At 47.1% G+C, this 27,296-nt stretch overlaps 1 protein-coding gene and 1 long non-coding RNA gene across 6 annotated transcripts in view; one reads left to right on the top strand and one right to left on the bottom strand.

The window, feature by feature from the left end:
* Positions 1-1,733: 1,733 nt before the first annotated feature.
* Positions 1,734-14,392, bottom strand: LOC121087435. Of its 2 annotated transcripts, none has more exons than XR_005827604.1 (3): positions 13,350-14,392; positions 3,388-5,477; positions 1,734-1,805 (listed from the first exon to the last, which is right to left on the bottom strand). It is a non-coding gene; the product is annotated as an uncharacterized LOC121087435 (long non-coding RNA). The 2 variants fall into 2 exon arrangements; XR_005827605.1 differs by lacking the exon at positions 1,734-1,805 and having other exon boundaries at positions 2,593-3,500; positions 5,370-5,477.
* A 726-nt stretch (positions 14,393-15,118) lies between these two features.
* The window catches only part of MXD4 (MAX dimerization protein 4), a 40,138-nt gene continuing 27,960 nt past the window's right edge, over positions 15,119-27,296 (top strand). The window contains exons 1-3 of one of the 4 annotated variants that reach the window (XM_040592407.1): positions 15,468-15,649; positions 16,233-16,401; positions 25,872-25,901. In XM_040592407.1, the coding sequence (XP_040448341.1) occupies positions 15,586-15,649; positions 16,233-16,401; positions 25,872-25,901 (263 nt within the window). In that variant the 5' untranslated portion in view covers positions 15,468-15,585. Of the gene's footprint in view, positions 15,650-16,232; positions 16,402-25,871; positions 25,902-27,296 lie in introns of all 4 variants that reach the window. The other 3 variants (XM_040592430.1, XM_040592419.1, XM_040592399.1) reach the window with 3 other exon arrangements.

The following is a 27,296-nucleotide window of genomic DNA, read 5'->3' as shown; positions in this document are numbered from 1 at the left end:
AACCCCATCTCTGTGATCAACCTCATGCTACCATGAATTTCCAGTTCTCACAGCCATATAGGACAAGCTGTGCCACTTCAGTGTATGTGGTATTTTGGAGGAGCAAAGTTTCATTGGAGCGACAAATGTGCCGGACGAGCATCACGCAGTGATGCCATGTGGCACCACTCAGTGGCAGATCACTAGGACTGTGTAGTATCCCTAGAATTAATATCATATTTTTCCATTCCCTGAGCTCTACATGGTCAGTGTCAGCACTCCATTTTCATCACAGGGTAACTGACACTCAGTCCAGCTGGGACTGCCTCACGTGACACACCACATCGTGACACACCACATCGTGACACACCACATCGTGAGCAAACTGAGCAGCTTCTTGCCCCTGTGTTTAATCCCTGAGCTTGTTCACTAGTGATGGACAAAATTAGCATTTGGTTTGATGAGCCAGGTTAAGCCCTGATGAAACCCCTGCATACACTCGTAAAAGATCCCAGCTTGGCCCCGTGTATATCTGTTTTTTGTCCCTCTAGCATGACATCCAACTGTGTTTTCCTTTGCAGGAAACAAACATCCTCTTGGATCAAGCAGGGACTGGAAAGCCACAGAGGCACCACCCGCACGTTCTGCTCCCTGCGTGGGATGGAGAGGGAGGCTGGGGCCGAGCTGGGACTGGGCAGGCAGCAGGTCCTCATCCAGGACAAACTGGTGCAGCCACCCCGCAGGCAGCACGGCTCTGCCAGGCCAAGGGTACTTCTCAGGAGGAAGGTATTCAGGTCCTCACCATGGTCCTGCCTTTCAAACTGCTATTTTAGCACTTTTTTCCCCCACATATGAAATGGAAACCGTACTAACCTACAGGACCCGAGCAGTCTGATGTAATGGCAGCAGCACAGGCAGCAGAGAGAAAGTCCTGCCCATGCTCCGCTGCCAGAATCAGTCTTCCATGGTTTATGATTTTGTCCCCAAATTCAAAGCTGCTTGCAAGCCTGGCCAACAGTGCCTGATGAACCTCTCCTTTCCCCGTGACCTTGACGATGTGCTCGCAAACAAAGGAGCTGCTAAGGAAACGAATGCGGGCTGTGCCTGTGAATGACAAGGGTTTCTTGGCATCTGGCCGAAAATTGTGGCACTTTTTCCCAGAACTCACCAGAATTGGGGAATCCTCCTTCCTCCATGTCACACACACGGGAAAGGTAAAAATACAGACGTTTGAGCAATTAAAGAGCAAAAGAGAAACTAAAGACATGTACAGGCTTTTGTGTTATGGGAATTGGGGAAAAAAGAGGCTCCATAAGCACTGTTACCATGAGCTGCAGCATTGCCTGCTAGCAGCGGTGGGGAGAAGGACCCTGTGACAGGCTCCACTCGCCACCAGCCCACCCCACCCTGCAGGTGTGTTTCTTTGGATGCCTTTTCCATTCCCCAAAATGTGGAAGGGATTATCTGACGTGCTGTGAACCAACTGGCAAGGAGGAGAATATTTGCAAGCAAACATGTGAAACCAGGAGGAAGAGGAAAGAGCAGCTGCTCTGGTGGGATGAGCTCAGCCCCTCCAGGTGTCCCAGGAACACAAACACGTGCCCTGCCAGCCATGGCGACAGCAGTGGGATGGGCAGTGACTGCTGCACTCAGAAGCAGGGCAGCAACAGCACGGGCATAGCTGCCCTCCAGCTTCTTGCTGAGGGTCAGTTACACACATTTACTGCAGTTGCAAGTGCCTGCACTGGTGCAGACTGGGTGAAGTCTTTGGAGGTCTGGTTATCCCACAGCTCTGAGGCAGGCACAGATCCATGGAAAAAGGAAGGCTGAAAGAGAAGAAGTGGTCTGGGCAAAAACATGTCTAGAAATCCCCTGGCTCTTGCTGGAAAGCAGTGCTGGAGCCAGGTTCCTCTGTGCTGAGCTGAGCAAGTTCCGTTCTGCAGCAGCTCAATACAATGTTTTCTCTTTTCAGGATCATGGATTGCTCCATCAAACAAAAGGTTTTCCCGCTACTGTGTCCTTCCTCAAACATGAGGCTCGCTCTACTGTGTGCTGCTCTCCTCTTCTAGCAAATGCACAGAAAAGTAAGTGTGCTGTGAGAGCACAAAATCACAGAATCACAACAAGGTCAGGGTTGGAAGGCACCTCTGGAGATCATCTAATTCAACCCTCTGCTAAAGCAGGTTTTCCTACAGCAGCTTGCACAGAGTCATGTCCGGACGGCTTTTGAATGTCCCCAGAGAAGGAGAATCCACAGCCTCTCTGGGCAGCCTGTTCCAGTGCTGTCACCCTTTCAGAGGAAAGACCTTTTTCCTCATACTCAGATGGAACTTCCCCTGTTGCAGTTTGTGCTCGTTGCCCCTAGTCCTGTCGCTGGGCTCCACTGAAAAGAGCCTGGCCCCAGCCTCTTGACACTCACCCTTAAGGTATTTGTAGACATCGGTAACATCCTCTCTTGGTCTCCTCCAGGCTAAACAGCCCCAGCTCCCTCAGCCCTTCCTCATCAGGGAGATGCTCCAGTCCCCTCATCATCTTTGTAGCCTCCACTGGACCCTCTCCAGTAGTTCCCTGTCTGTCTTGAACTGGGAAGCCCAGCACTGGACACAGCACTGCAGATGCGGCCTCACCAGGGCAGAGTAGATGGAGAGAATCACCTCCCTGGACCTGCTGGCCACATTTCTTCTAATGCCTCCCAGGAAATGCACCCAGTACCATGCATCTTTGTAGTGTTTATGAGATCTCAGCATCTGCAGTGTGAAATCCCCATTCAGTTTCAGGTCTTCTCTTTGGCTTTTTTTCCAACCACTTCAGCATTTTTGAGCTTCTGAAGGTTTACAAGTTTCTACTTTTTTGCATAATTAGGAAATTGAGAGCTATTGTTTATCTACTTGTTTCCTATGCAACACAAAGGGACTGAGAGATTGCTGGTGGAGGTGTATGTGTGCGGGGGGTGAGTGCAAGCTGGGGTGGGTGTAGGTAAGGCTGCCCAGAAAGTACAAGGGTGACTGTGCAGTATTACAAGGAGAGATTTCCCTGGGGTCCCGCTGGTGTAAGGAGAAGACCACAGCCTCCTTTGTCTATGACTTCTGGAAAGTACCCCTCACACCCAAAGAGGTGTGCTGCACCTTGTTGTCACCGTAGCTCTCGCGCTGTGGTTCCACAGCCGTGGCAGCCCTCCTCTCTCTAAAGGGCACTGCAGTGCTTGCTGACCACTTTCTCTTCCTCACCAATGTCAGCAACATTTTCAAATCCCTTCCTGCATTGCAATGTTTGCCACAGAAGTGTTTTGTTGACTAGGAGGTGTTTTGAACAGCTGTGACAAGGAAGGGGCATGGTAGGTGTGAGTGACAGTGGTGAGTTTGGTGCTCCCCATCAAGGCTGGTCTTTCCCATTCAGCTTCGGTCCTACCTGGGCTGGAACTGCTGAGCTGGGGAAATGGCAAGCAGGTGGAAGGCATGCTGTAATTCAGCAGCGCTCATTTTTGCAACCCTCGTTCCAGCTGTCAGAAGGCGGCAAAGTTCCTGTATGAAAATGTTTTCAGTTGAATATATCATAAAAAGTAATAATAGATATTTCAAGATGTAAACAGTAGCTCTTTTCCTCCAGAAAATAAAAACAAAAATCACAATTACAGCCTTTGCGTGTCACGTAGCTGTTTACTAACATGTAACATAACTCTAGGGATCAAAAGTGGGGGAAAGAAATTAGATTAAAGGAAATGTGTTTTGTGGTTTTTTTAACCTAAAGTGTTCTCCATAAAACTATTATGCTGAGAGGATGACTAATGTAAGCAGTGTGTGTATTGAAGTGTGTCACGAACACTTTTTATGCTTTCTGAAAACACAAAGAGAAACCCCAGGAGAGAATTAATTTACAAATCTGATTAAGCATAGTGCCTAAGTGGCAAAAAGCATCATACAATAAATAGTAGACTCCACAGGTAAGCAAAGCTTTTAAAAAATAAACATACTCTACAAAGAGCCCAGATATGTGCATTTTGCATAATTTAATGTGTTTGACTAGATGTCAAAGGTACAGACAATGAAAGCAGAGGTCATGCAGAGGTATTACCTTTGACCTCTTCATTAAGCCATCATACTGCCTGTCAAGTGTAAAGCATCTATCTTAATTTGGGAAGCGAAGGCAAGCCTGTGAACAGAAGAATGAGTCATAAAATAGGGGGGTTCTACCTGATGTCAAGATAGACTTACAGTTTTGTCTTCAGCCAGTCACAGTGGAATGAGTTGGGGTGGACCAAGAACCTGCCATCTCCCGGGAATTTTCTCCCCCACCAGACACAACCGATTCCCCCACCGCTGACCCACACAGTAGGGCCAAAGCACCCCAGTGCCAACACTTTCCCCTTGGGTGCAAGATCTGCTGCTTTGCGCAAGGTCCTGCCCCAGCCTTCTTTGGGCACCGGTCCCAGCTACCCGAGTCTCGACAAAAGCTACCTTTGGTATGGGTTGTGTCAGCCTTCATTCTTTCCTATTTATAGAGTTGTTTCTGATAGCATTTCGGAAGTAAGCAATACTGTTGCTCAGCATTCAGAGTTTACCTGTCTTCAGGGACTTTCTGAGTTCATGGGAGTCCGGATGTTAATTACAATCCCTTCCAGCTGTAGATCAGAGGTGCCTTCAAACTACAGATAGATGTTCATTAGAAGTTAACGCTTTAAGTCTCATCAGTGCACTTCTGAACATTACAGCTGTCTTTTTTATGTACAGGATTATACTTCCACTAATGTCACCCTCCGGGATAACTGCCAATATACGTAACGCTTTTAAACAACCCTCATCATTTAATTCAAAAACGGAAAGGTGACAGGGTGACTTGGTATGACTTAGACATTCCCACGTGCACGAGTGAGTGGTGAAATGCCCTGTCCTAGTGCTGTCATGGCAGTCACCTGATATGGGTCTACCTTCCACCATCCTTAACACATCTGAATGGGAAGCAAAAGTGAAAATCATGCTTGTGTTACATCGGTCCCTGTGGGGAGAAGGAGAACCATTTTGTGGTGAAAGCCCTGAAATAGACTCGAGTTACTATAGGTATCTCATTACTTCTGGTAGTGAGATCTGGGATTTCTCTATGTTTCTACTTCCCTCTGGATAGGGAAGATTTAGTCATAACAATTTTCTCATACCTTTGTCTGCTTTTTTCATGTTGACTGTAAGGTCTTCGCATTAAAAAAAAAAAAAAAAAGCTCTCTCCCTGTGTGTAGATCATCTAGACTAGTGGGATCTCCTACAGATACCAAGAGCCCAGCAACAATGAAGAAGAGATGAAGAGCTGCCAGTGTCCTGACAAGTTAGAAAAAGGGGAATTCATTAAGCAATGCCCTGAAACTTCTTTTCTGTGGGCTGGTAAAACATACACTCACTTACACAATGCAGACATTGTCAGCAAAGCAGGAAGTTTGTGTCCTCAGCACTGAGTCTCTCTGCCGTAACTGCAGGGAGTCCCACACCTTGGACGTGGCTCAGGCAGAGAATCTGTGTCACGCGAAAGGAGAGGAATGGAAACAGCATGAAACCATCGGCAACAAAGGAAGGCGAACAAAAACAGGACAGACAGGATCAGAGACACAGAGCCAAGTACAAGGCAAAAAACCAGACCTGTGGAAAGCTGGAAGGAAAACAAATAAACCAAGTCAAATTCTCCATCCCGCCCCCCAGCTTCTTCCACCTCACTTGTACCTTGTTACTGGAATTTTCTCCCAGTGCTAAAATTGGTGCATCAACATGAAGGACGTGGCACCCCACATGACACTTGCATGGTAAACATCTGCCTGAGGATGAAGATGGGCCTTTGTAATTTTTGCATTTTGCAGACACCACACTTAGCAGACAACACATTTAGCAAACACGGTGCTGTGTACGTCCCACAAGGCTGGGTCCTAACCACTATGTGCTACAGCATCTTAGATTCTGGTCTCCAGACAGAGCAACCTGAGTGATTTATTTTTTTTTTTTTGTATGCAAGGCTGCTTTCAGCAAGTTGTGCCTTTTGACACCATTCCTTTTCCCCTCCAGACCATCACAGAAGTGTTTTGGGGTTCTTGAACAAAGATCTATCCTTTGCTGGAATTCAATGCCTCAAGCAAAGCACCAAAATCAACACTCAGCTTGAAGATTTAGCTGGGAAGTATTAATGGGAAGCACCACACACGATCATTGTCGGCTAGACCTACGCAGCCTCCCACACATGATCCATGAAAAAAGTATTCGCTAAATCAATATCATCCACACAGCGATAGCTAGAGTCTGCCAACACTTACATACTCATTAGCATGATTGATTTCCCATTATCTAATTAATTACTGTAGATTTCACATTTTTACTTTACCTCCTTTGCCATTTGTTCAAGAGCAGCAAATGGCCTGTCACCACAAGGTGACGGCACTGAATTTGTCTTTGTCCTGTACCTTGCATTTTCCCCCACATTGGTGCAAAACTCCAATAGGCACCGGCAAGGGAGGTCCGGGAGGTCTCTGGGTACTCCATCCCCTGCCCAAGGCTGAAGCCAACCCTCTCGCAGGTTTCTCGTGCTGGAGGTGCCAAAGGCTCCCCAGGTAACACAGCCCAGTCCTCACTGTCAGAATATCAGACGAGGTGATTGTCCCCCTGCACCTGGCACTGGTGAGGCCGCACCTGGAATCCTGGGTTCAGTTTTGGGCCCCTCACTGCAAGAGGGACATTGAGGTGCCGGAGCGTGTCCAGAGACGGGCAGCGGGGCTGGGGCAGGGGCTGGGGAACCAGGCTGATGGGGGGTGGCTGGGGGAACTGGGCAGGGGAAGGTGTTAGTCCGGAGAGGAGGAGACTTAAGGAGGACCTTATTGCTCTCTACAGCTACCTGGCAGAAGGCTGTAGGCAGGTGGGGGTCGGTCTCTTCTTTGAGATAACAAGCAATAGGACAAGAGGAAATGGCCTCAAATTGCGCCAGGGGAGGTTTAGATTGGATATTGGGACACATTTCTTTGCTGAAAGGGTGATCAAGCATTGGAACAGGCTGCCCAGGGAGGTGGTGGAGTCACCATCCCTGGAGGTGTTTAAAAAACACATAGATGTGGTGCTTAGGGACATGGTATAGTGGTGGGCTTGGCAGTCCTGCATTAACAGTTGGACTTGATGATCTCAAAGGTCTTTTCCAACCGAAATTATTCTATGGTTCTACGATTCTAACATTTTGCTGATATCTGTCCTCCCTGCTGCAATTAAAATGCGTTGCTTCTTCCTCTCTTGGATGCTGAAAGCCAACAATTTCCTGCTTGCACTAGCTTTTTTCTGCATAAGGAAGAGAGCTTGTTACAGTCATTCTGCCTGATTCTTCACTCGGTTTCCATACTTATACCAGTAAAAGGGAGTGGAAATTGTACTTGCTTTATGTGGAATAACAGACTGTGTAAGACAGTGTGAAATCAAGCCCATAATTTTTTATTCTAAACCATACGTTACAGATACAGTTCCTCTAGAGTGCTCATTTAACATTCAGTTTCATTTCTCCATAGGAGTAATTAGCTTGCAATAAGGAAAATCATTTAATTAGGCCCACAACTGATTAGAGCCTGGTGCATAACCCATCAAAATAAAGAAGATACAAATTGATTTCAACATGTTTTGGGTCAGACCCAATCTTCTGAAGCAAATAGAGAGATAAGACAGCATCTGCTGGCTATTCACCTGCCAAGCCGTTGCGCTGATCTCTAATTTTAGGTCCTGCAGGCAACTGTCCAGGTTATTTACCTCCTGGGCTGTTTTGATCTTCTCTCAAACATGTGTATTGATGTACGAGCTCTCTTATCTCTGCCATGATAATACTGGCCCAACTATACTAGCAGTATGAGGTTCAGGATCAATACTGATTCCTTCCTCATTCAACTAAACAGCATTTTATTTACCTGATTACTAATATCTATTAGTGGCCTGAACTGGCAAATCTTGACTAAGCAGTCTAAAATGCGTGAGTTGGTCATGCTACAGAAATACAGAGTATTATCATTGCTGTACAATATGGGATGCACATATGATCTTCCCGTCACAGATTCACTTGGATCCATCACAGCTAATACGAGTAGAATCCTACGGCTGGTAGTAGATTTGCCTCAGACACATTAGGCATTAATTTTTCCCTACTGAAAACAGAACTCAACAATTTTCTTACATACTTACTGTAGGCCTATAAATGTGTTATAGATACCCATTTTGATAAACCAAAGTCTATTCTCCCTTATATGTACGCACATAGCTTGGCTTCTAGAGAATGGCTGTATGAAAATCATCAGGAGTCCACCTCTAATTTGCATCTCATCTCAAAATCTGATTTACAAAATTAGCTTGCAAGTCAGTTGATTTGGATGTCTAAGCACCCAGGTGAGCAATCTTCCATGCTTAAATTTGTAACTATAACTTTCTCTTTCTTGGTTCCTCATCTGTAATAAATATTGTATAAATTAATGGCTGCTAACTACTCCATTGGCCTCTACCATTGGGCGCATGAACTTATTCTTCCACATCTAGATGGATTTTCAGACCAAAGAGCAATACAAATTCCTTGGAGCTTCTTCCTATAAACTCAGCAGACACGATTCACAGATACAGAAGAAGGTAAGCTGGGTAAGAAAACGTTAATTTTTTATGTTCAGAGGATAGGTGCCATTGAGACTGTGTTACCACTGACTGATTTTATTCATAAAGCCCCCAGCTGCCTCCCTGTCCTCTTAAAGTGGACATTCTATTTGCCAAAGGCAGACTGGTTTCAATTCCGTTTGCTAGCACGTGTGCACAGCCCTGCTTTGTTTCTCTCTCTGTCCTGGACTGCAATGGTGGTGCTAAGCATCAAAGCAGCTTAGAAGATGATCACAGCAAGATAGAATATGCTTTTAATGCTATATGATGTGCTTATAGCAAAGTTACCCAACAGGAAGACCTGACTGCAAATTTTATTGGACAAAGGAGAAATGTTTAATTTATCAGCTCATTCAAGCAGTGACCTCAGGCAGATGCCTATGCCCCACGAAAGCACGCTAACACAAAGTGGGTCTGAGTCACGGTTTCTTCAAAGCCTCTTTGCACTGCACTACTCTATGTATTTTGTGGAAGCTTAATGCAATACAAATGTACACAAGGTCCCTTTCCTACACCAAGGGAATGTAATGAGGCCATGGCATGTCTGAGATTCAGATGAAAAATCTTATAATAAATCCTTCCTCTGCAGTGTATCATAATGACAAACATGCCAGACTGGGGACTGGGACACCTACTTATTCTCCCAGCTCTTCTCCTGCCTTTGCTGAGTGACACTGGTCAGTTGTTTCCCCTAAGTCTCGTTTCTTTTTTGTCTTCTAAAAATGAAAGCAGTGATACCATTGCCTTTTGTAAAGTGCTTTGAGCATGGCAGCATCAGAAAAGATTTTTTGGACGATGCTATCCAAAATTGCCAGGCATACGACAGGTGAAATAGAGTTGAGGCAGAGCAGGATGATGGAGAAAATCAGCGTCTCCCAAGCTTTTCAATCCATGCCTCACTTGAACCAGTTGAGAATAATTTCATGCCTGATCACAGAAATGGCTGCAGGGCCTGGCGGCAGGGTACTGCACGTCTTGCTGATCGGGCAGCGCTGGCGGAGAGGGACATTCAAGATCTCTGCAGCCAAACTCTCAAGGACGTTAAGATACAAATGTCGTCTTTCATAATACAGCAATTAACAAGAAATGAACATTACAAGGGACTGGCATTCGGTTTGGAGTACTATTTTTTTTCAGATTTGACTTTGAAGCAAGTCTGTTCCATAGCATTCCATAAACCCTCACTAAATCCCAAACAAAACCAGGAGAAATTCAATTGTTTTTGTGAAAGCCAGTGATTGAAACAGTGCAGTAAACAACTGGTGTGCTAGTATCACATCGAAAGCCCACCAGCCCAAATGTGTGGGTGTCACTCAGGTCCATAGGACCCCACAGTATCTATACCGTTTCTTTGTTGTCATGGTCCTTGGACAAACTACCCTCTGAGCCTACACTGAGAGGCGTGACAGGTTGAGGACCAATCCAGAAGGCACACTGGATGAGGCTACATAGACCTGACTCCTCCACACTAGAGTCCCTCAACATTGTAGCAGCAACTACTTAACCCCAATACTCCATATACCTTCCTGTCACATAATCTCAGCTTCAAGCTCTGAAAGCAGCTCTCTGACAGGCTGCCACACGTCTTCAGGCCCTTGGAACTTAAAAAGCCCACCCCAGCTAAGAGCAAGCTACACATAAAATAAAGTGATGACAAAAAGCCACATATACACCAGTAGCAGGCCAAAGGAGACACAGGGCCAAGCAGCTGCAGTGACATCTGCCATCTGAGATCAGGGATGGAGAATGGGTTTTGGTCCTACTTTATTTGGCAGGGCAGATAGAATCAGAGTGTCTGAAACTGGGCTTGGGCACTGACAAAATTGTTACTTCTGAAACTTCTTTCTGTTCAACTTTCAGGTGTTTTGGTTTCTGCATCTAGGAAACAGAGTTAATTATCTGAATCACAGGTGAGATGAGAAATTAAATGGGATTTGAGATGTTGAGACAGAGCTGAAACTCGTCAGTGCCAGCTCTGAGTGCAGATCCCCTCCTATGTGGGAAGACAACTAACTCTTTGCTAATTACCCCAAGCCTTGCAACAACCAAGGAAACAGGGGGGTGGACTCCAAGGAACAGTGAAGAAGGTTATTTCTGGACATAGTGATAAGACACAGTAAGGAATTTTAAAAGATGGAAGAAAGAAACATGTAGTAGCTGCAATGAACCAAATCTGAAAAGCATGAAAAGCATGGAAGGCCTAATTATTTCTTTAAGGCTGTATGTGGGGAACAGTGAATGAAGTTCCTTGAATTATGGATCCTCAACTTTAGAGCTCTGCCCTCACCACAGCTCAGGGCAGTCAGCAGTTCTGGTCTCACTGATCTCACATGCCATGTCATGCCACAGGACAGATTTTTGAAAAGAAAGGCGTTTTAACATTTAAAAACGTAAACACTACCAATCACAAAGTGCAGGCAGTGAAGAAACGGCAAACATTTCAGGTTTTGGGGTGTGGCTGCTGATGGTTCTCCCTTCTGCTTCTAAATATAAAGTTTTTCAAATTTTGCGATAAAGTGACAGCTACCCCTTATCACTGAAGGCCAGCTGTTTCTTTAGCGCTCAGCTGCTCCTGCTGCTTGCTCATAGAAATAGAAAATAGCTATTTAGAGACACAAATCTGCAAAGCCTTTGAGCATATGTATATCTTAAAGCCTGTCCTTCAGTTCTCAAAGTAATTTGGTTGATCTTCTTTCACACCCATTTTATACCTCTGCACACACGCTGACACCACCAAAGCTAGTCCTCTTGGTTCACTACCATCAATAAACACAGATCCAGAATGATTCATTCTAGGTCTTTTAAAGTTTTTATTGTGCATCCTGAGAAGGATTCAGTTGAATTCACTCTAGGAGAAATAATCTTGGTAAAACTACTTGGCACTCTCTAACACATCATTGCACACTGTACAGAAAGCTCCTTTGATGCCACTGCAGGTAAATGTGTGTCAGCACTTGTTTGGTGTGAGCCAACCCATATACCTACCTAAATGCATGTGGATTTACTCCAGATTTCATCTGCAGGGGCTCTGTGGGGTTGGGGGGGTGTGGTGTGTGGGGAGGTGCATGTGTTTACACACACGCTTATAGTTCAAGAAAATTATTAGTTTATGACTCCTGAGGCTGAAAGCCGCCATGAACAGAATCAGATGGCTTTTTTGATTGCACTGGTCCCTGTTTTGCAGACCTTAACAGCGCTGCATGAAACCTACTCACGCACACAGTCCAGCTGGCTTCAGTGGCCCTTGTCTTCCCAAAGTATCCCTTCCATGCAAGGAAGCGTGGAAGCACAGGGCCCTGGAAAGTGACAATATCAATGTGAAAATGTGCTTGACCACCTTAAAACAACTGTCTTCAAAATACTTCTGTCCACATTTAAAAGCAGAAAGAGGAATCACATTGAGTCTGATGGCTTTTACCCCAGGAGTGGTTAGAGGTGCCGGGTTTGGGTCCCAAGGAGTGCAGGGGCGGGTGAGGGCAGCTTCAGCCCAGCAGTCAGATTGGACCCAGAGCCTAGGAGTGTCTGGTGAAGGCAGCACTTGATGGGGTGCGCAGCACGGGCTACACACCCTGACAAAGCACTGCCCCTGCACAGCGCTGTGCTTGTTTGGAATCATGTGTTTCTAGAGGCAAACAGTGTGTGTTCATGCTGTGGTGGGGAGGAGTGGAAAAACCTTCAGGCCTTCAGAGCCTCAGTAAATCCATACCTGAAGCCTGGCCTTTCATACAAGCATATCCGATTTTCACCCAGGTTCATTTATACACCTAGCACGTTCATCTTCCTTTCTGGACACATGACTGATTCCACAGCGCATGTACAAAATGATTTAAGATACATTTAAACATATATACAAAGAAATGTAGGTGCTCTGAAAAGCTGAGGTACTGCTAGATTGCTGTGGCTACAGTAGAGAGCAACGGTGACTTACTTATCTGCACATCTCTGCATTTTTTTTACTATGTGCCCTATGCATGTGGTCAGGCAAAGGGAACCTTCTTTCCTGTGTGGACAACACAGACCTATGCATATATGGTCGCATGCTATTTCGTAACAGAAAGTGATGTCAAAGTGTCTAAACCTACTTCCAGTTAAGTCAACAGCAAAACTGTCATAGATTTCAATGGGTTTACAGTGAAAGCTCTGTTGTCTCACCCACATGCAGCAGAATTTCAACAGTTCAAGCAGCAAGTGGAAAATGTTACAGTAATCTTTTCACTGTTGCAATCTATGCACCAAATTCTCTTCTGCCTTGCAATTCATGGAGTCAGACTTTTTCCAAACCAATATAAAATTCTCTTAAGTTACAATCACAATGCTCCTTTCTTCATAGCCTTGTATTTTGTCTTATCCCTGATGCCTGGACCAAATGGCAGTAAAATGCAATCTGTGTTTCAGCAATGTTCAAGAGCCAGATTACACTTGCGTATCTGAGGCAACAGAATACAGGCTAATAAATTATCAGGTGTGACGTATACGTAGTTTTACCACAATCCTCTAAGAAGAGTAAAGCATAATCCTTATTTCAATCTGAACTGCCATTATTCTCTTTAAAGGAAACTGTAGCCGACATCTTTTGCCAAGGAACAAACACACAGGACAATATTCTGCAGCCCTCCTAAACACTGAACAGCTCTTACACAAATAGTTCAATTAAAATCAATGGAACCACTCGTGTGCTTAAGTGCTATTCTGCAGGACTGATTACAGGCTTCAGCATTTTTGGCCTGAAGATGTACCTACCAATGTGTGATCACAGCACAGCTTAAAATGTGCCTATTATAAAAGTACTTGCTCATGTTAAAACCAACCAGTTTTAGGCAACAGCTGTGCAGCAGCTATCTGAGATAAGGATGCGAAGTTAGCAGCACAAATAGGATGGTGTGGACAGGAAAGGTGCTGAGCTTCTTCCTGTTCAGCCTGTATGCCAGGAGCCAGGCTATTCTGGTAGATGGCTTCTGTGTATCCAGATGACGAAAGGCAGCTGAATATGCTGGCAAGGGTTGGGAAGCTGGCAGTAACTCTGACTGCACTTCTGAGAGCTTTCCACCGTTTCTTTTTTCAGCAGGTTTGACTATTGTGTAGAGTTCAGCAATTCTTTTAAATCTCTCCATGTTTTTACAGTACTGCCGTCTTCCTCTCCTGCCTGCACGCTCGAAGGGGTCACAGATGTATGTGCCAGACACATTTTTACAGCATCACTGGCATCCCATTTGTATTGCCTTTTTCATTCCGATTCGTGTCTTGCCATACTTTCCACTATGATAGCAGTCGTCTTTCCCTTCAGTTGCAGCCATATGCCAGCATTCCTCTGCCTTACAGCCCTGATGGCAAGGAGAAACGCAACCGAAATCCGCTCGGAACGTGAGCTCGCTGCAGGAAACTCCTCACGCATGGGCGGTGCATGGCGACGCCCAAGGGCCCTTCATTTGGTGACACCTGGGGCGCAGGTGGCATGTTTTGCCCTCAACACCTGCCAGCCCCCCTGGCCAGCGCCACGGAGGCATCTCCTCAGCACCCGCTGCCCCGCTTACCCGCCTGCCTTGCGGCGGGACCTGGGGCTACCAGGGCTCCCCACGGCCCGGAGCGAGCAGCGCGCCCCTGTTTACAGCCCAAGCACTAACTGTGCGAGACCCGCCCGACGCTGAGGGGACAGTGGGCGCTGCGGCGCGGGCCAGCGGCTGGCACGGCTCAAGGCCGCTTCCTCACCAGCGAGGGGGCGGCGGCGACGGCGGCGGAGCCCGGCCGGCACCCCCTCGGCCCGCCGCTGTTCGGTGAAGCAGGCCCCGCGCCCCCCCGGCCGGCCCCACCGCCCCCGCGCACATGCGCAGCCGGGCCGGTAGGAGCGGGGCTCCGCCCGCCTTCAGCCCCGGCCGCGGGAGGGACCCTGGGAGGGGGGAGGCACTGCCAGCGGCCCTGCCCGGCGCGGAGAGGCTGCTTGTCTGACCCGGGCCGGTACCGAAGGGCAGGGGCAGCGCCCTGCGGCCGGGGGCACGCCAGGCCGGGCAGCGGCTCGGCGGGGCCCTGGGCGGGCGGCTCCCGCCGCGCCGAGGGGGCGCGGCTACGGCGGCACCGGGTCCCTTCAGAGCTCGGCGCTGCCCGGGCCCGGCTCCGGCCCTGCCGCCTGAGGGACTTCCAAGCCCCCGGTCATAAGGCGCTTCGCTCAACCTACATTTGACACACAGGCCCCCCGCCCCCGCCTCTTCGCCCCCCCCCCCTTTTTTTTTTTTTTTTTTTTTCGGGCGTTTCTCCCTGTCCCGCGAGCGGCGCCGCTGACGGCAGGTTCGTCGCTAACGTCAGCGACACCCCCGGCACCGGCCGCCGCGCCCCCCAGCCCTGCCCGCGTTCGGCGCACAGCGGCGTGTGAGCGCAGGGGCGGGGCCGCGGGGGCGGGGCAGCCCGAGGCCCCGCCCCTCGCCTGCCTCTTCCTCACGGCAACGCCGTGCCTGTGCCCGCCCATTGGCTCCCCCTCCCTGCCTCCTCGCCTCCCGCCTCACTGCACGCGCGTCCGACCCCATTGGCTCCTTCCCCGTCCTCATTTGCATGGCATTCCGCGCACCAATCGATGGCCTCTACCTGCTTAACATGCAAGGAGCCGGCCACTCAGCGAGCTCGGGGGCCGGGCCACCACGTGCTGTTGCTAAGCTTCGGCTTCTAAATTGTTACTATAGTGGCCAGCCAATCGGAGGTCGAGATGGGGATCTGTCAACATTCCCTGCCCCAGCCAGAGGAAAAGGGGGGGCGGTCTGGCTGCCGGTTGGCCCGGCTGCTTCCCTTCGTCCTGCCCCCGCGCCTAATCGACATTTGCTATTGGTGGCGAGGGCTGCCCGTCGCCTGTGTGTCAAATGTAGGTTGAGCGAAGTGCCTTATAACCGGGGGCTTGGAAGTCCCCCGCGCGTGAACTCGGCGCGGTGCGCGACGCGGGGCGACGGGGGGCTCTGGGCACGGCACGGCACGGCACGGCACGGCACAGGCAGCCATGGAATTGAACTCTCTGTTAATTCTCCTGGAAGCGGCCGAGTACTTGGAGAGAAGAGACCGAGGTACTGGGCGCAGGCGGGCAGTCAGTCACTCACCCGCAGGCGCTCCCAGCCGCTCTCGGCCTTTGTTGTGTGTCAGCGGCGGGCGGCCCGGGCCGGGGCAACCAGCCCCGGGCCGGGGGACCAGCCCCGGGCCCTCACCTGCCCGGGCGCCGCGGGACTGGCCCGGGCTTCGCCAGAGGCACCGCGCTGGGGGAGGAACAGTGCTCTTCTCTTGGCTTATAATTTTTCTTGTTTTGGTTTTTTTTTTTTTAAAAAAAAAGGGTTATTTTTTTTGGTGAAGCTCTGGATGGGGCTGGTGCGTGTGCGGCAGCGCTCAGGATCCCTCACACTTTTCTGTGTGTGGCAGTCGTTAATTGTATGGCAGTGCTCCCCTCCCCCCCGCGCAGCGTGACAAGGGTTTGCATGATCCGCCTCGTTTTTAATGTGCACTCCGATAATCCTCCTAATTTCGGCATTTTTTTTTTTCTTTTTTTGGTTTACCGAGTTGTTCTATTATTTACTTTTTTTTTGTCTCGCTTCTTTAAGAGATGCCAGAATAAAATCCAAACAAATCAACTGGAAAAAATTCTGTTCTTTACCCTAGTGTTCCTGCAAAGGAGGAAAAAAATGCATGGAAAAAATATATTGCCACTAATGCTGACTTTGTCCCTAGAAGCAGAACATGGCTATGCATCAGTGTTACCCTTCGATAGTGACTATTCCAGAAAGAAAACAAAGGCAGGCACCATGGCCAGAAAATCCCAGAATAACAGGTAATAGACGCACCGCTTTTTCAGAATGAATTGGCAGCTTTTCCGATGTGTCTAGTTTATGTGCAGTGCATACATTTATTAAAAATAATAACTAATCCAGTGTCTTAGTTTCCCCCATCCCGGTAGTCGCCATTTTTTCCCTGGATGGGCTTGGCTCTGTTTTGATCTCTCATATAAACACTGCCACGCGTACACCATCTCCTTAGTACTCACTGCACTTCTAAACCATCCGCCCTCATCGCTCCTTCTGCTCCACGCTCACCGGCAGCGGCTTCTACTGCAGATCTTAACACCATAATCGCCACCCAGACTTCTCTTTGCATGGCACTAATTTCCCCCCCTGGCATTTATTTATAAACCACAGGCAGCGAACCGACCGCCTCCCCCATCGCAGCCGGAGCAGATGCAGCCTCCGGTTGCAGCGTGGTGCCGGGCTCTCGGGAGGGGAGTGTGTGCAGGGTGGTGGGGGGAGAGCCACCCGCGCACTAGAACTTATGTAGGTATTGAGTGAGAAGGTGCTGGAGTGAACTTGACCTCGCCAGGGCTTCTGCTGCACCGCCGGGTCTCCAGCCTGCCCACCCGCCTGCCGCATGCGGATCCGTCAAAGTGCATGACTCGGTTGTTATTTATCGCAATTATCGTCTGCCTGTTTGTCACAGTAGTGGTGGTTTTGTTGTTTTCCCCACAGCCGCTACCTGTGCTGCGATGGCATGAGCGGAGGGCTGCTGTGCGCAGGCTCTCTGCAGCTTTGTTTGCTGCTCGGGCAGCGGCTGTGTACGTGCAGGAGGCTGTCTTACAGGGACAGTGCCGGCCCCTGCCTGGGAGCTCCTCCAGTCTGGTGCTGTGCCTGCTCTGCTTTGCTCTTCCAGGGCTGCTCCGGAGGGGACCGAGGACCGTGCCCAGCTGGGCCTGCTTTGCCCTGGGGTGGCAATGCTCTCCCCAGCACAGGCTCCGCTTTGCACGGTTGTGCTGGATGGTGGCTCCTGTAGAATAGCCTAAAATGAACTTGGTTCGCACGTGACTTGTTTTCCAAACGAGCAGTGAGTCTCAGCAGGCCCGCTCCGCTTCCACTCCTCCAGCGGGCATCCCGCATGGCAGCGGGCAGCTGGGTCTGCTGGCGCTGGGGAGGTGTGGGGCAGGCAGCCAGCAGCTGCTCGTGGGGCACCGGAGGTGCAAACTGAAATCAAAAGCTGACGAGCTGCCTCCTTGAGAAAAACACAAACTGGTGAGTGCCCTGCTCGCGCCTACCGTGGCCGAGCAGTGTGTCTTGGAAGATTAACTGAGGGGAAGCGAATTGTTCCCCTATGCTCCTGCTCCGAGCAAGGCAACCATTTTTGGGGGTATTAATTGCAGTACTACATTTCTTGTAGTTGAATTCTTTGTCTCATGTTGGAGCATAGAGGAGACGTCAGTTCATTTTAAAAAAGAAAGTCATCAGGAACGGGAGGCGTGTCTTGTTTCCTGAGACACTTTGCTCCTGAAGATTTTTAATTATATTCTTACAAAGTATGCTCGCTGCCTTTAAAGAAAATACACAGTTAACCGAAGCAGGTCTCCTAGGATTTCCAGCTGTAAACTGCTCCTTGAATTGTACAGATTTTTTCTTTTCTGTCTTCTTGCATTCAAGAAATCTGTGTTACTTACAGAGCTATTATTCCATCGTTTCTGTTCTTAGGTCTCTTGTCATCCGCTGCAAAATAGTTACTTGTCTGAACCGTAAGCTGCTTTCAGGAGTTTTTAGGAGAGGATTTGTAATCTATCAAATACAGCAGAATTAAAAGATTTCTGCTTACAGATTTGCTAGCATTATGAAAGCTGAGGCGTACATGTCTACTTGCAGTTACTTTCCTGCTTTTTTTTTGACCATAGATTTATATTTACCTGTTCAGTCCTTCACTCTGATTCACCCTCCGTACCAGTGGCAGCCTTCAAAAATGCCATCCTGCGGTATGCAATGTGTGTGTTTACTTACACTTTCTATTCTTCTAGCTGCAGTGATTAGATGAGGGATGGGTCATTTCTGTTACAAGACTGAATAATGCTTGTCAAGAAATGGTTTCAAGTGTGGCCACCACCGAGGACGGTGGTTTGCCTGGTTGAGCACAGACACTGGGCTGGCTCACTGGTGTGGCAAACAGGCGCATTGCTTTAATGCAGCACCCTGTTATTTCAGGGACGGAGGTATGGCAGCAGGGTTGTGTGGGCACCCCTGTACCCACGTCTGGCAATCGCTGCTCAGGTTTGCCAGTGAGCTTAGATTTGAGGGGGAGAAATTATCCTTAGATCTGAACTTCAGCCTAAAATGCAGGAGGTACACTGGCATCACTGTTTTATTATTCTTTGGAGCTTGCAGAGGCTATAGGGCCAGAGCACCAGACTAGAGTCTGAATTTTTGGTAATACAGTTAAATCTTCTAAGCAACTCAAAGATTAACAGAGGGAGACGACTGGCCAAAGTTCAGAGGATCTGGAGTCGTCGTGGGTGATGCGAACCACTGGGCAAAGTGTTTGTATCGTTCCACTTTAACCACGTTCCAGACATGCTGGGTTTGGAGCATTGGATGCAGGCAGGCATAGTTGCGTACATGTCTGTATTTTATGCCTCATTATTGCATTGGGTTTTTTTACATCTAAAAATATATACTTAAGATTGGAAGAGTAGGAAAGGAGCAGGTAATCGCACGTTTCAAAACTGCAGGGGCTTTGTTGTTTTCATTATGTATTTTTGTATCCTGCTGCTTGCAGCATCTGATCAGATTAAAAGATATATGTATGTTTTTGGGTTTTTTTTCATGCTTTGTGAGCTATACATATATAAAAGCATGAAAAACATCTTCCTCCTCATTCCTGGAAAATCAGAAAAGAGGGGAGGAGGAGAAAAGCTGTCAGATGTGAGGAAACCTGGTGTGCTGTACCCTTCTTCTTTGTTCTGCATTTTCTCCCCCATGTTGCCTGCCTGAGGGGAAGGAAGAGCATCCCCTGTGTGGTACAGGTGTGCTGACCACAGCCTGGGGGACCGGGCAGGGATGGCTTACAACTGCCCTGTTGTTCAGCAAGGGCGCTGATGGACACCTCCTTCCTCTGCTGAGGGGGTGGTGGTGGTGTTCACGTAAGACGTTTTATCTTGAGACCTCCATCCTCTTGTTGAGGGCTGGCGAGGCCCAGACCAGCAGGAGAAGAAGGGGAAGGAAGGCTGCCTGCCCTTTGGACAGGATGCTCAGGTCTGGGCTAAAAGCTTGATGTCCTTCCGACTGTGATTGAGAAGTAATTTTGGGTTCATGCAGGGAAAACACCAGCAGAATTGCATTTAATTAACAAAAATCTGTAAGACTACTCTCCACCGCAGGAATTTAACATTTTTGCTTTGTCCAGTGATAGCTTTGGATCAAAATTGGAAGTGGTCATTAGCAGTTTGTTGCTAAACAGTTTTCTCGGGATTATTGGTAGCAATCAGACATGATTTTGAGCCATTTCTTTTTCACTTCTACATTGCAATTACTTGATTTTATGGGGTTTCTTCTCATTCGGTTCCCTGTGATGTGCCTTTTCCCAAAACAAACCACACACAAACCAAACTGCTTTGTTTTCTCTTTCTGGTTTGCCATTCGTACCATGTCCTCAGCTGAGATTCAGACTTGTTCCCTTCCAGTAGTTTGGACTAAAATCCTCCAGCAAATGAAAGTGGATTCTTGTTTTGCAAAGAGGACAGGAGATTGGAGAAAGGCACAATATTGTAATTAGGGGGGAGGTAAGCCTAGGTCACATATTGTTACACAAATACATGCCAGGTACTTGACCACAGTGTGGTAAACATCTGTTCACAGAGCACTGGCTGTAGTTCCTAAAGCAGTGCCATGCAGTCTAGTAATTCTTGTTACTGTGTAGTTGGAATTAAAGAAAAGGCATAAAACAAACAGCTGGATTTAGTGCAGTTGTGCCTTGGAGATGTTAATAACGAGTATTCAGAAGTCCCCCTAAATTTACCCTAAGTTTGATCCAAGGAAATGGATAGGTAACGTGTGTGCAATGTGCTGGGGAGGAATACGATGCAGATCTGAAATTTGGTGACGTCTGCACACAAGGCAAGGCACTTTGACAGAAAATGATGCTAGCCTGCAGATAACTGGGCTTGCTTCTGCCCTGCCTGTGATGACACTCCCCAGGTGTGGGGTGGCTTGAGCTGTGTGTGGGAGTGAGGTTCATGTCCACCCGTGCACGGAGGAGCTCAGGCAGCCGCTGTGCCACAACAGGGTCAGAAATACAGTAAAATGAAAACTAAAATCTCAGTGTGAGATACCAGTCTACTGAGGTCACGGTTAAATTTACTTGCAGAGAAAGGAATTGGACCTCGGTGGTGCAGTGTGTTTGGGCTGTTAATTTAGAGCTGGTTTGTTGAAGGAGGGGGAGCAAAATAAATGCTAGTTTATAAATATATCTTCTGTATCTATTAATTAATATTTTTGCTCATGTGATATATAAATAGGCTTGTACTTTGTACTGTGTTCTGGTGAAGGGTTATATCTAGAAAAAGATGAAAGCTGCATTTGATGTTTCAAATAAAAACAGAACTTAATGTCTGAATTACTCTATTGATGTTGGCTCATGGTGAGGGTCAACCTGTGACCCTCAGAGTGAGCCCCTTGCTCTCTGCAGATGTTATTCTGTGCGCACACAAAGCAGCTTAGGGATCAGAGTTTGATTTTTATTTTGTTTTTCCTTTTTTATTTTGGGTTTTTGTTGTTGTTGTGTTGGGTTTTGGTGGGAGGCCGAGATTAAAGCCCTGCAAACCAGACTGTACAGACATGGCTCCTCTGCTTTTTTGCCTGGCTTTCTGAATTTGGTAAGATTCCTTTCAGTTTGCTTTCCTAAAGCTGATGGCAGAGGGACAGCAACTGATATCACTGCACTTGTTTTTAAAACGGATGCATTTTAGTCCTGATAGAATAGATCTCACCAACCGGTCTGTCACCTCTGAGGAACTGCAGTAAGTCTACGATGCCTGGGAGTTGCGGTGCTCGTGCAACTGAGGAAAACAAACCGCCACCGTAATAGAATTGTGTTTGGACCTCACTACTGCAAATGTGTGGCAGTGCAAACTTGAATGAGGTGCTGGAGCCAGAGCTTTGCATCGAGGCTGTGCCAGTATGCCTGGTTCCCAGATCCCATATGAATCTGCAGGGCCGGTTAAATTTTGCTGTGAGGAGAATGCAAAAATAATTTCTAATGGATTAATTCCATACAGGCTCTTTCTTTGACAGGCTGTAAGCGGTGCGTCTGGTTTAAAACAAATGGAAAATACCCCAGTGGCCCAGGAGCAGGGAATACTGGGCAGGATGCGTCCTTATGCTCAGGTTTAGTGTTGCACGACCCCTCATCTCTGGTGATTTGGGTGGTAGGCTGTAATATTTTCAGGTGCATCCCACGGCAGGTTATATATGTCGACAGGGAATTCCCTGGAAGTGAATCGTGATCCTTCCAGCAAAAAGCTGCATAGCAGTCGCATCCAGACAAGGCTGCAGGTATATCAGTTGCATGCTCTTACATACCAGCACACTTGGGAGTGGGAACTGGATGCAGGCACTTAACGTGTAGCACCTTGTAAAACTTCTTGCTCTGTTTGTTCTTACTCTTCCAGCCTGGACAAAAGTTGAAGTGCAGGCAGCGTAGTTCGCACGTGGCCCTCCAAGTGACATACGACCTGAGGTGGAGTTGTGTCCTCTGCACATGGGTTGTACAGTACCCTGCTGGCCCTGCCTGCACCAGAAAGCCCTGCCGTGGGCAGAGTGCTTGCCACTGTTGTAAGCACTTCGTTGACTAGCCTGCTTTGCTCCCTGTAGCGCTCGGCAGCTGGTAGTGTACTGGGGACTCATGGTCCAGACCTGGCTCCTGTTAGCATCGAGGAAGAAATTTCAGCAGCATCTGAGCTGTCTTATGTCCGTGCTTTTGTCAGGAGCTGTGCGGGTTTCCTGCTGACGAGATGCACCACCTGGTGGGGCAAACAGATGGAGGAGTTGGGGAAGGTGTCTTAATAATGGAACGGGCTGTGCAACATGCATACAGTGAAATCTCAACCCCATACACCTGTGCGCAGTTCCTGCTGGCTCACCCATTAACTGGTAGAAAGTGGACTTTGAGGGGCTTGTCTTTTCTGTGTTAGTCTTATTATCTCAGTTAGCACCTGTCCTAATTGCTTAGGTGTGTCTGCTGAACGTTGCATCAACCAAATGCTCAAATCCAATAGCTAGAATTCTTGTTTAGGGGAGTGAGGGTGGTGGAACGGTACAGCTCTGGGGATATGCTGTTGGAAGTGCCACAGTTTGCAAGCCAATGTCTGCATTTGCTTGGCTCCTCCCCCTTCTTTCAAATGTTCTTTTGACAATGTATTCACAAGGAAAATTTAACTGCTACTTCATAGCCGGTGAACTTCTCAGCCTTTGCTAAATGGGTATTAGGGCTGTCTCAGGTCAACAATGTGGTCTAAGCAGCAGCGTTCCTGATCTCCTCCTGAATCTATGATTTTGCTCATGTTTTTTTGTTGTTGCCTTTTTTACCTTTATTTTTATCTGAACCTTTTTATTGACACCTTTCCTTCATCACTGCTACCCCCAAACCCCCCACATTTTGCTTGATACAGAGCCCAATATAGTGAACTTAAGCTAAACACCAGAAGTCTTCCTTCTCTTGCAGCTTTTGAAGGGCTCCACAGACTATTTGTCTGAAAACGACTGTTGCACATCTGTCTTTTTTATATAAATATATACATCCATATATCTTCTTAGTCTTGGCCTACATCTTCTCTCTTACTGAAGTAATAAGAGTCCATTTTGAAACAGAAGTAGTGCTTGGGATACTGGTTTGTGTGTAGGCCAGTTCTTACAGGGTTTTTTCCTCACTTTAGATTGCATGAAGAGCAGAAGGGGATGGATATTCTTGCAATATACTGTGCTGTAGACAGTGAAGGAAAGAATAAACGACAGAGAGAGGTTAATCTCATCTGAAAACAAACCCAGCAAAAAACCTAACCTAGCATCATGCTTGTAGTAGGGTATTTAACTTGCTTTGTAGATGGAGCAACTGTCAGGTAAATGTCAAAATTCTCGGTTTTGGTTCCTGGATAGGGCTTGATAGTTGAGGCGTTAGTCAGCGTCCCCGCATCTCCTGAAATGTGTGGCGGGTGCCAGTGTTTGCATACTGCAGGTGTCGATGAGGCTTTTGTGTCCCTAAGAGCTCTGCAAAGAGGCACACGTTTACCCCTGCAGCATTTGGTAGCTGGCATAACCGGGGCAGGCATCTGTGCCCCTCCAGAGCTGGTCTGGCAGGACATATCCCAGGCCAACACCAGGGTCACCCTTCATGAACCAGAGGTGCCTCCTAGGTGTGCTGCGTGCAGAAGGATGTCCTTCTACACACTGCATCCTCTCTTAACCCAGCAAAATACTCTGTGCAGGCTGAATTTCTTGACCAGTACTTCTGCTGGTGCAATGGTCACCACGCATGAGCTCCGCTGCAGCAGGCAGCTGGGAACCGGCCAGTTGCAGCGATCATGTTCATCTTTGGGTATGCTTGCTAAAAACGTCAGGGAGGCCATGCCGTAGGGATGAATCTAGACCAGCCTGTGTTTCCTCTCTCTTCTGGAGTGCCCTGCAAACAGTGTCTTTGTGCCTTTGACAGGCCTGTTGGGCGTGTTTAGGGAGAATCTTTCCCTCCTGAACTTACTTTTTGTGTGTGTTTTTGTAAATGTTGGCGAATTTGGCATAGTGTTTGTCCCTTTTTATGAACGTTGGTGTGGATAAATGTTCGTGGAGAAGAAGTTTGATCTCTTTCTGTGTGTGTAGGAGTAGAAAATAAAAACAGTATCTCCTAATTATGGTCAAATGGCAAAGGCAGTAAATCACAGCAAACCCAGCCCACCCTGACCTATCCGTGTAGCACAGAATATGTGTAAAACACTTCCAGTGTTGCTGCATTGGTCAGGAGCACTTACATGGCACTGTAGGAATACATACCTTACCTGATTGTGGCTTACTTAGATTTAACATTTTTTTAAAAAAATAAAGAATTCATAGGCTCTTCAGAAAAAGATACCAGGTAATGCTTGACATAGTTGATGTCTAGGTAACAATGCTGGGATGCTTTCCAGTGAAAGTGGATTAGCATCAGTGCTGAACCTTGTAAGCATCTTGAGTTTTCCTCTACCTACAGAGGGGCAGTTTGCTTAATTCCTTGTGGGATCAGGAGCTGCGTTGTCCTGTAATAAATTGCTTGCGGGTTTGTTCATTGGATATTTCTTTGCATGGAGCTTTGCTTTCTTTTTCCCCTCTCTATGGCTGGAGAGATGCTTTCATCATCAACGCCTAGGTATGCTGCAGCAGCGTGCAGCTGCATGCGCATGTGTGGCAGAGGCAGAGCAGCTTGCCACCAGGCAGGTTGTGCATTTGTGGAAGCCTTTCTCACCGTGTGATGTCTGCTCACTCAACAGACTCTGCACCTGTACCTCCACAAAGCTGTCCTGGTCAGCACATCATGCCCGGATGTGAGCAGGGGTTGCAGCATGTTGTAGAACTGCTTTGACATAATCTGCCAGCCGTAAAACCTGCCACTGCCTTTGTATCTTTTGATCCTTACGGGCTGGACGTGTTTTCAGTGGGACAAAACTGAAAGTCCAGGAAGTTGCTGGTTTTGAAATGGCAACAATAACTTCATTTTAGGAATGTTTTTTATCTGAGCTGTATAAATAAATAAAATCAATATTTCCAGCTGAATCAATTAAAAAAAAATAATCCTCCGAGAAGTTAGGGCTGCCTTCTAATGGCAAAAAGCCTGAGGCATCAGTTGAGGGGAAAAAAAATACCTCGAATCCTAGTAGACTGGAGAGAATAGCATACTGATGTGGTCAGTTCAGGGACTGTGATTTATTTTTTTTTAATATTTATTTTTTCTGTTTGTAGACTCAGAAGAATTAGGGGGATTCCTCTTTTTTGCCATTAAGATGCAACAGCAACCGCAGTGGTTAGCTGCTGATTTTTCTTTCTGCTTCTTCGTGGGCTTGAAAGCTGGCTTTTTGGGTGCTTTTTATTCTTACCTTTAGACTTCTTTTTAGATCTTCTAACACTTTCTGCCCCCTCATAATTTTTCTTCACAGATAAAAATCTTGTGGGCTGTTTTTATTACTAACCTGCTCAGTTTTTATGTCCAATTCTGTCTCTGAATCTACTGAACGCTAATAAATGCAAATTTATTATAATTACACCCCCCCAAACTCATGGTTTACTCATGGAAATTAAGTTGATACCTTGAAGTAACTAAGGGATGTAGAAGTGAACCAATTTAACAGTAAAGCTGTTTTATAATCCTTATAAATACATGATTCAGAGAGCTCTTTTGCAACTTAATGCAGGTGTTGGGCTTAAAATATTCTAAACGTTGGTTTATTTATGCTTTTCTCTAATATTTCTTTTTTCTTTTTAATAGGTCATCACACAACGAACTAGAAAAACATAGGTAAGTCTTCAGAAAAAAGCAAATCAAAAGATGTATGGCTGACAGAATTATAGTGCTTATTGAAGAATATTTTGTTGAAATTGTTTTGATTCTGCACTGAATAGTTTATTAAGTGGGGGCATTTATCGACTCTAATATGTATAATATTATTTGACTTGTTTTCTATTGTTTGGTATGCTGTTTTTGAAACACCTCTGATAATTAGCTTTGGACTGATTAATGCTGTAACTGGTTAACCGTACTGTTACTAATAAAGAATCTGATCGCGGCAACTGTTTGCTAGACGTGTTAAATGCTGTAAGTACAGTTAAAGTATTTTGTGATTAAGGTGGATGATTTTGGGGAGCTATATGTCACACAGGGTTATTCTATGGGATTTTTTAAGTATGCCTAAAGTGCAGTTCATTGTCATCATGTATTTAAGTACCTATAGATACCTTTTTCCCCTCCGTCTGCTTCTTGCTGGTACGTGTCCAGAGAGCTGTGTGTGAGCTAGAAATGACCAGCTCCTGAGCTGCGGCTCTGGTTCTGTGTATCCAGTGCTGTGAAAAGCTGTACTTACTTACCAAGGACATTCATTAGACCCTGAAGATCCGATTTTTAAAGAACTCATGTTTGCACAGTTTTGGAGGCAGTGTTTACTACCTATTGTATCTTCTCAGAGTTTGTTTGCATGTGGGCTTTTTAGCTGTAGGAAGTCTCCTGGGGCACATGGCTCTGAAGGTGCACAGAGAGAGCTGCTGAGTGCGAAAGGTGCCCGTCTTCGCACTGACTGTTGGTTCCCCAGCTGAGCAGCGCTGTGGCACCCTCACTGCGGGAGGGCTGCCTTTCATTTATCATTCAGGCAGCAGGATAAACTCTCTTTCGGGTAGTTTTTTGTTCTTTTTCGTGCAGCTTGTGGTCTTTTGGGTTTCATGCATCCAGAGAAAGCAAGGGGTGTATGTGTGAATATGACCTAAACCTATTTGCATGCTTCTAAATACATGAAACGTGACTGATGGCACAACAAGATTGGACTAACGGTGGGGTGGGGTGGGGGTGGGGGTTCTGTGTTGTTCTGTGGCCACAGTTACGTAGCAGCTAGACCATCACTTCCCTTGCATGCCTACATGCTTTCCTGTAGTTTAATTGTAATATGAGTAAACTATTGCTCTGCCTAATAGCCACGTGGTCATCCTAGAGATGAGAGGAACTGGGGAAGGCTCAAGCTCACAAACACAGGCCTGGCCTGCAGAATGCAGCACATTGGCTAAGGCACTGAAATCAGCTGGCAGAAGTTCTGCTGACAGAGTCTTCAGGAAAATAACTTCATGCAAAATTCTGTCCTTTGGTCACACTTCTTTAAAAGTAAAAAAAAAAATACATCTTTGGCCCCAACTGTGTTCTTTCTCATTC

Source organism: Falco naumanni, chromosome 1, assembly GCF_017639655.2.
Source record: "Falco naumanni isolate bFalNau1 chromosome 1, bFalNau1.pat, whole genome shotgun sequence".
NCBI lineage: Eukaryota > Metazoa > Chordata > Aves > Falconiformes > Falconidae > Falco > Falco naumanni.
The sequence above is the reverse complement of the archived record's forward strand: the minus strand, read 5'-3'. Positions and strand labels throughout refer to the sequence as shown.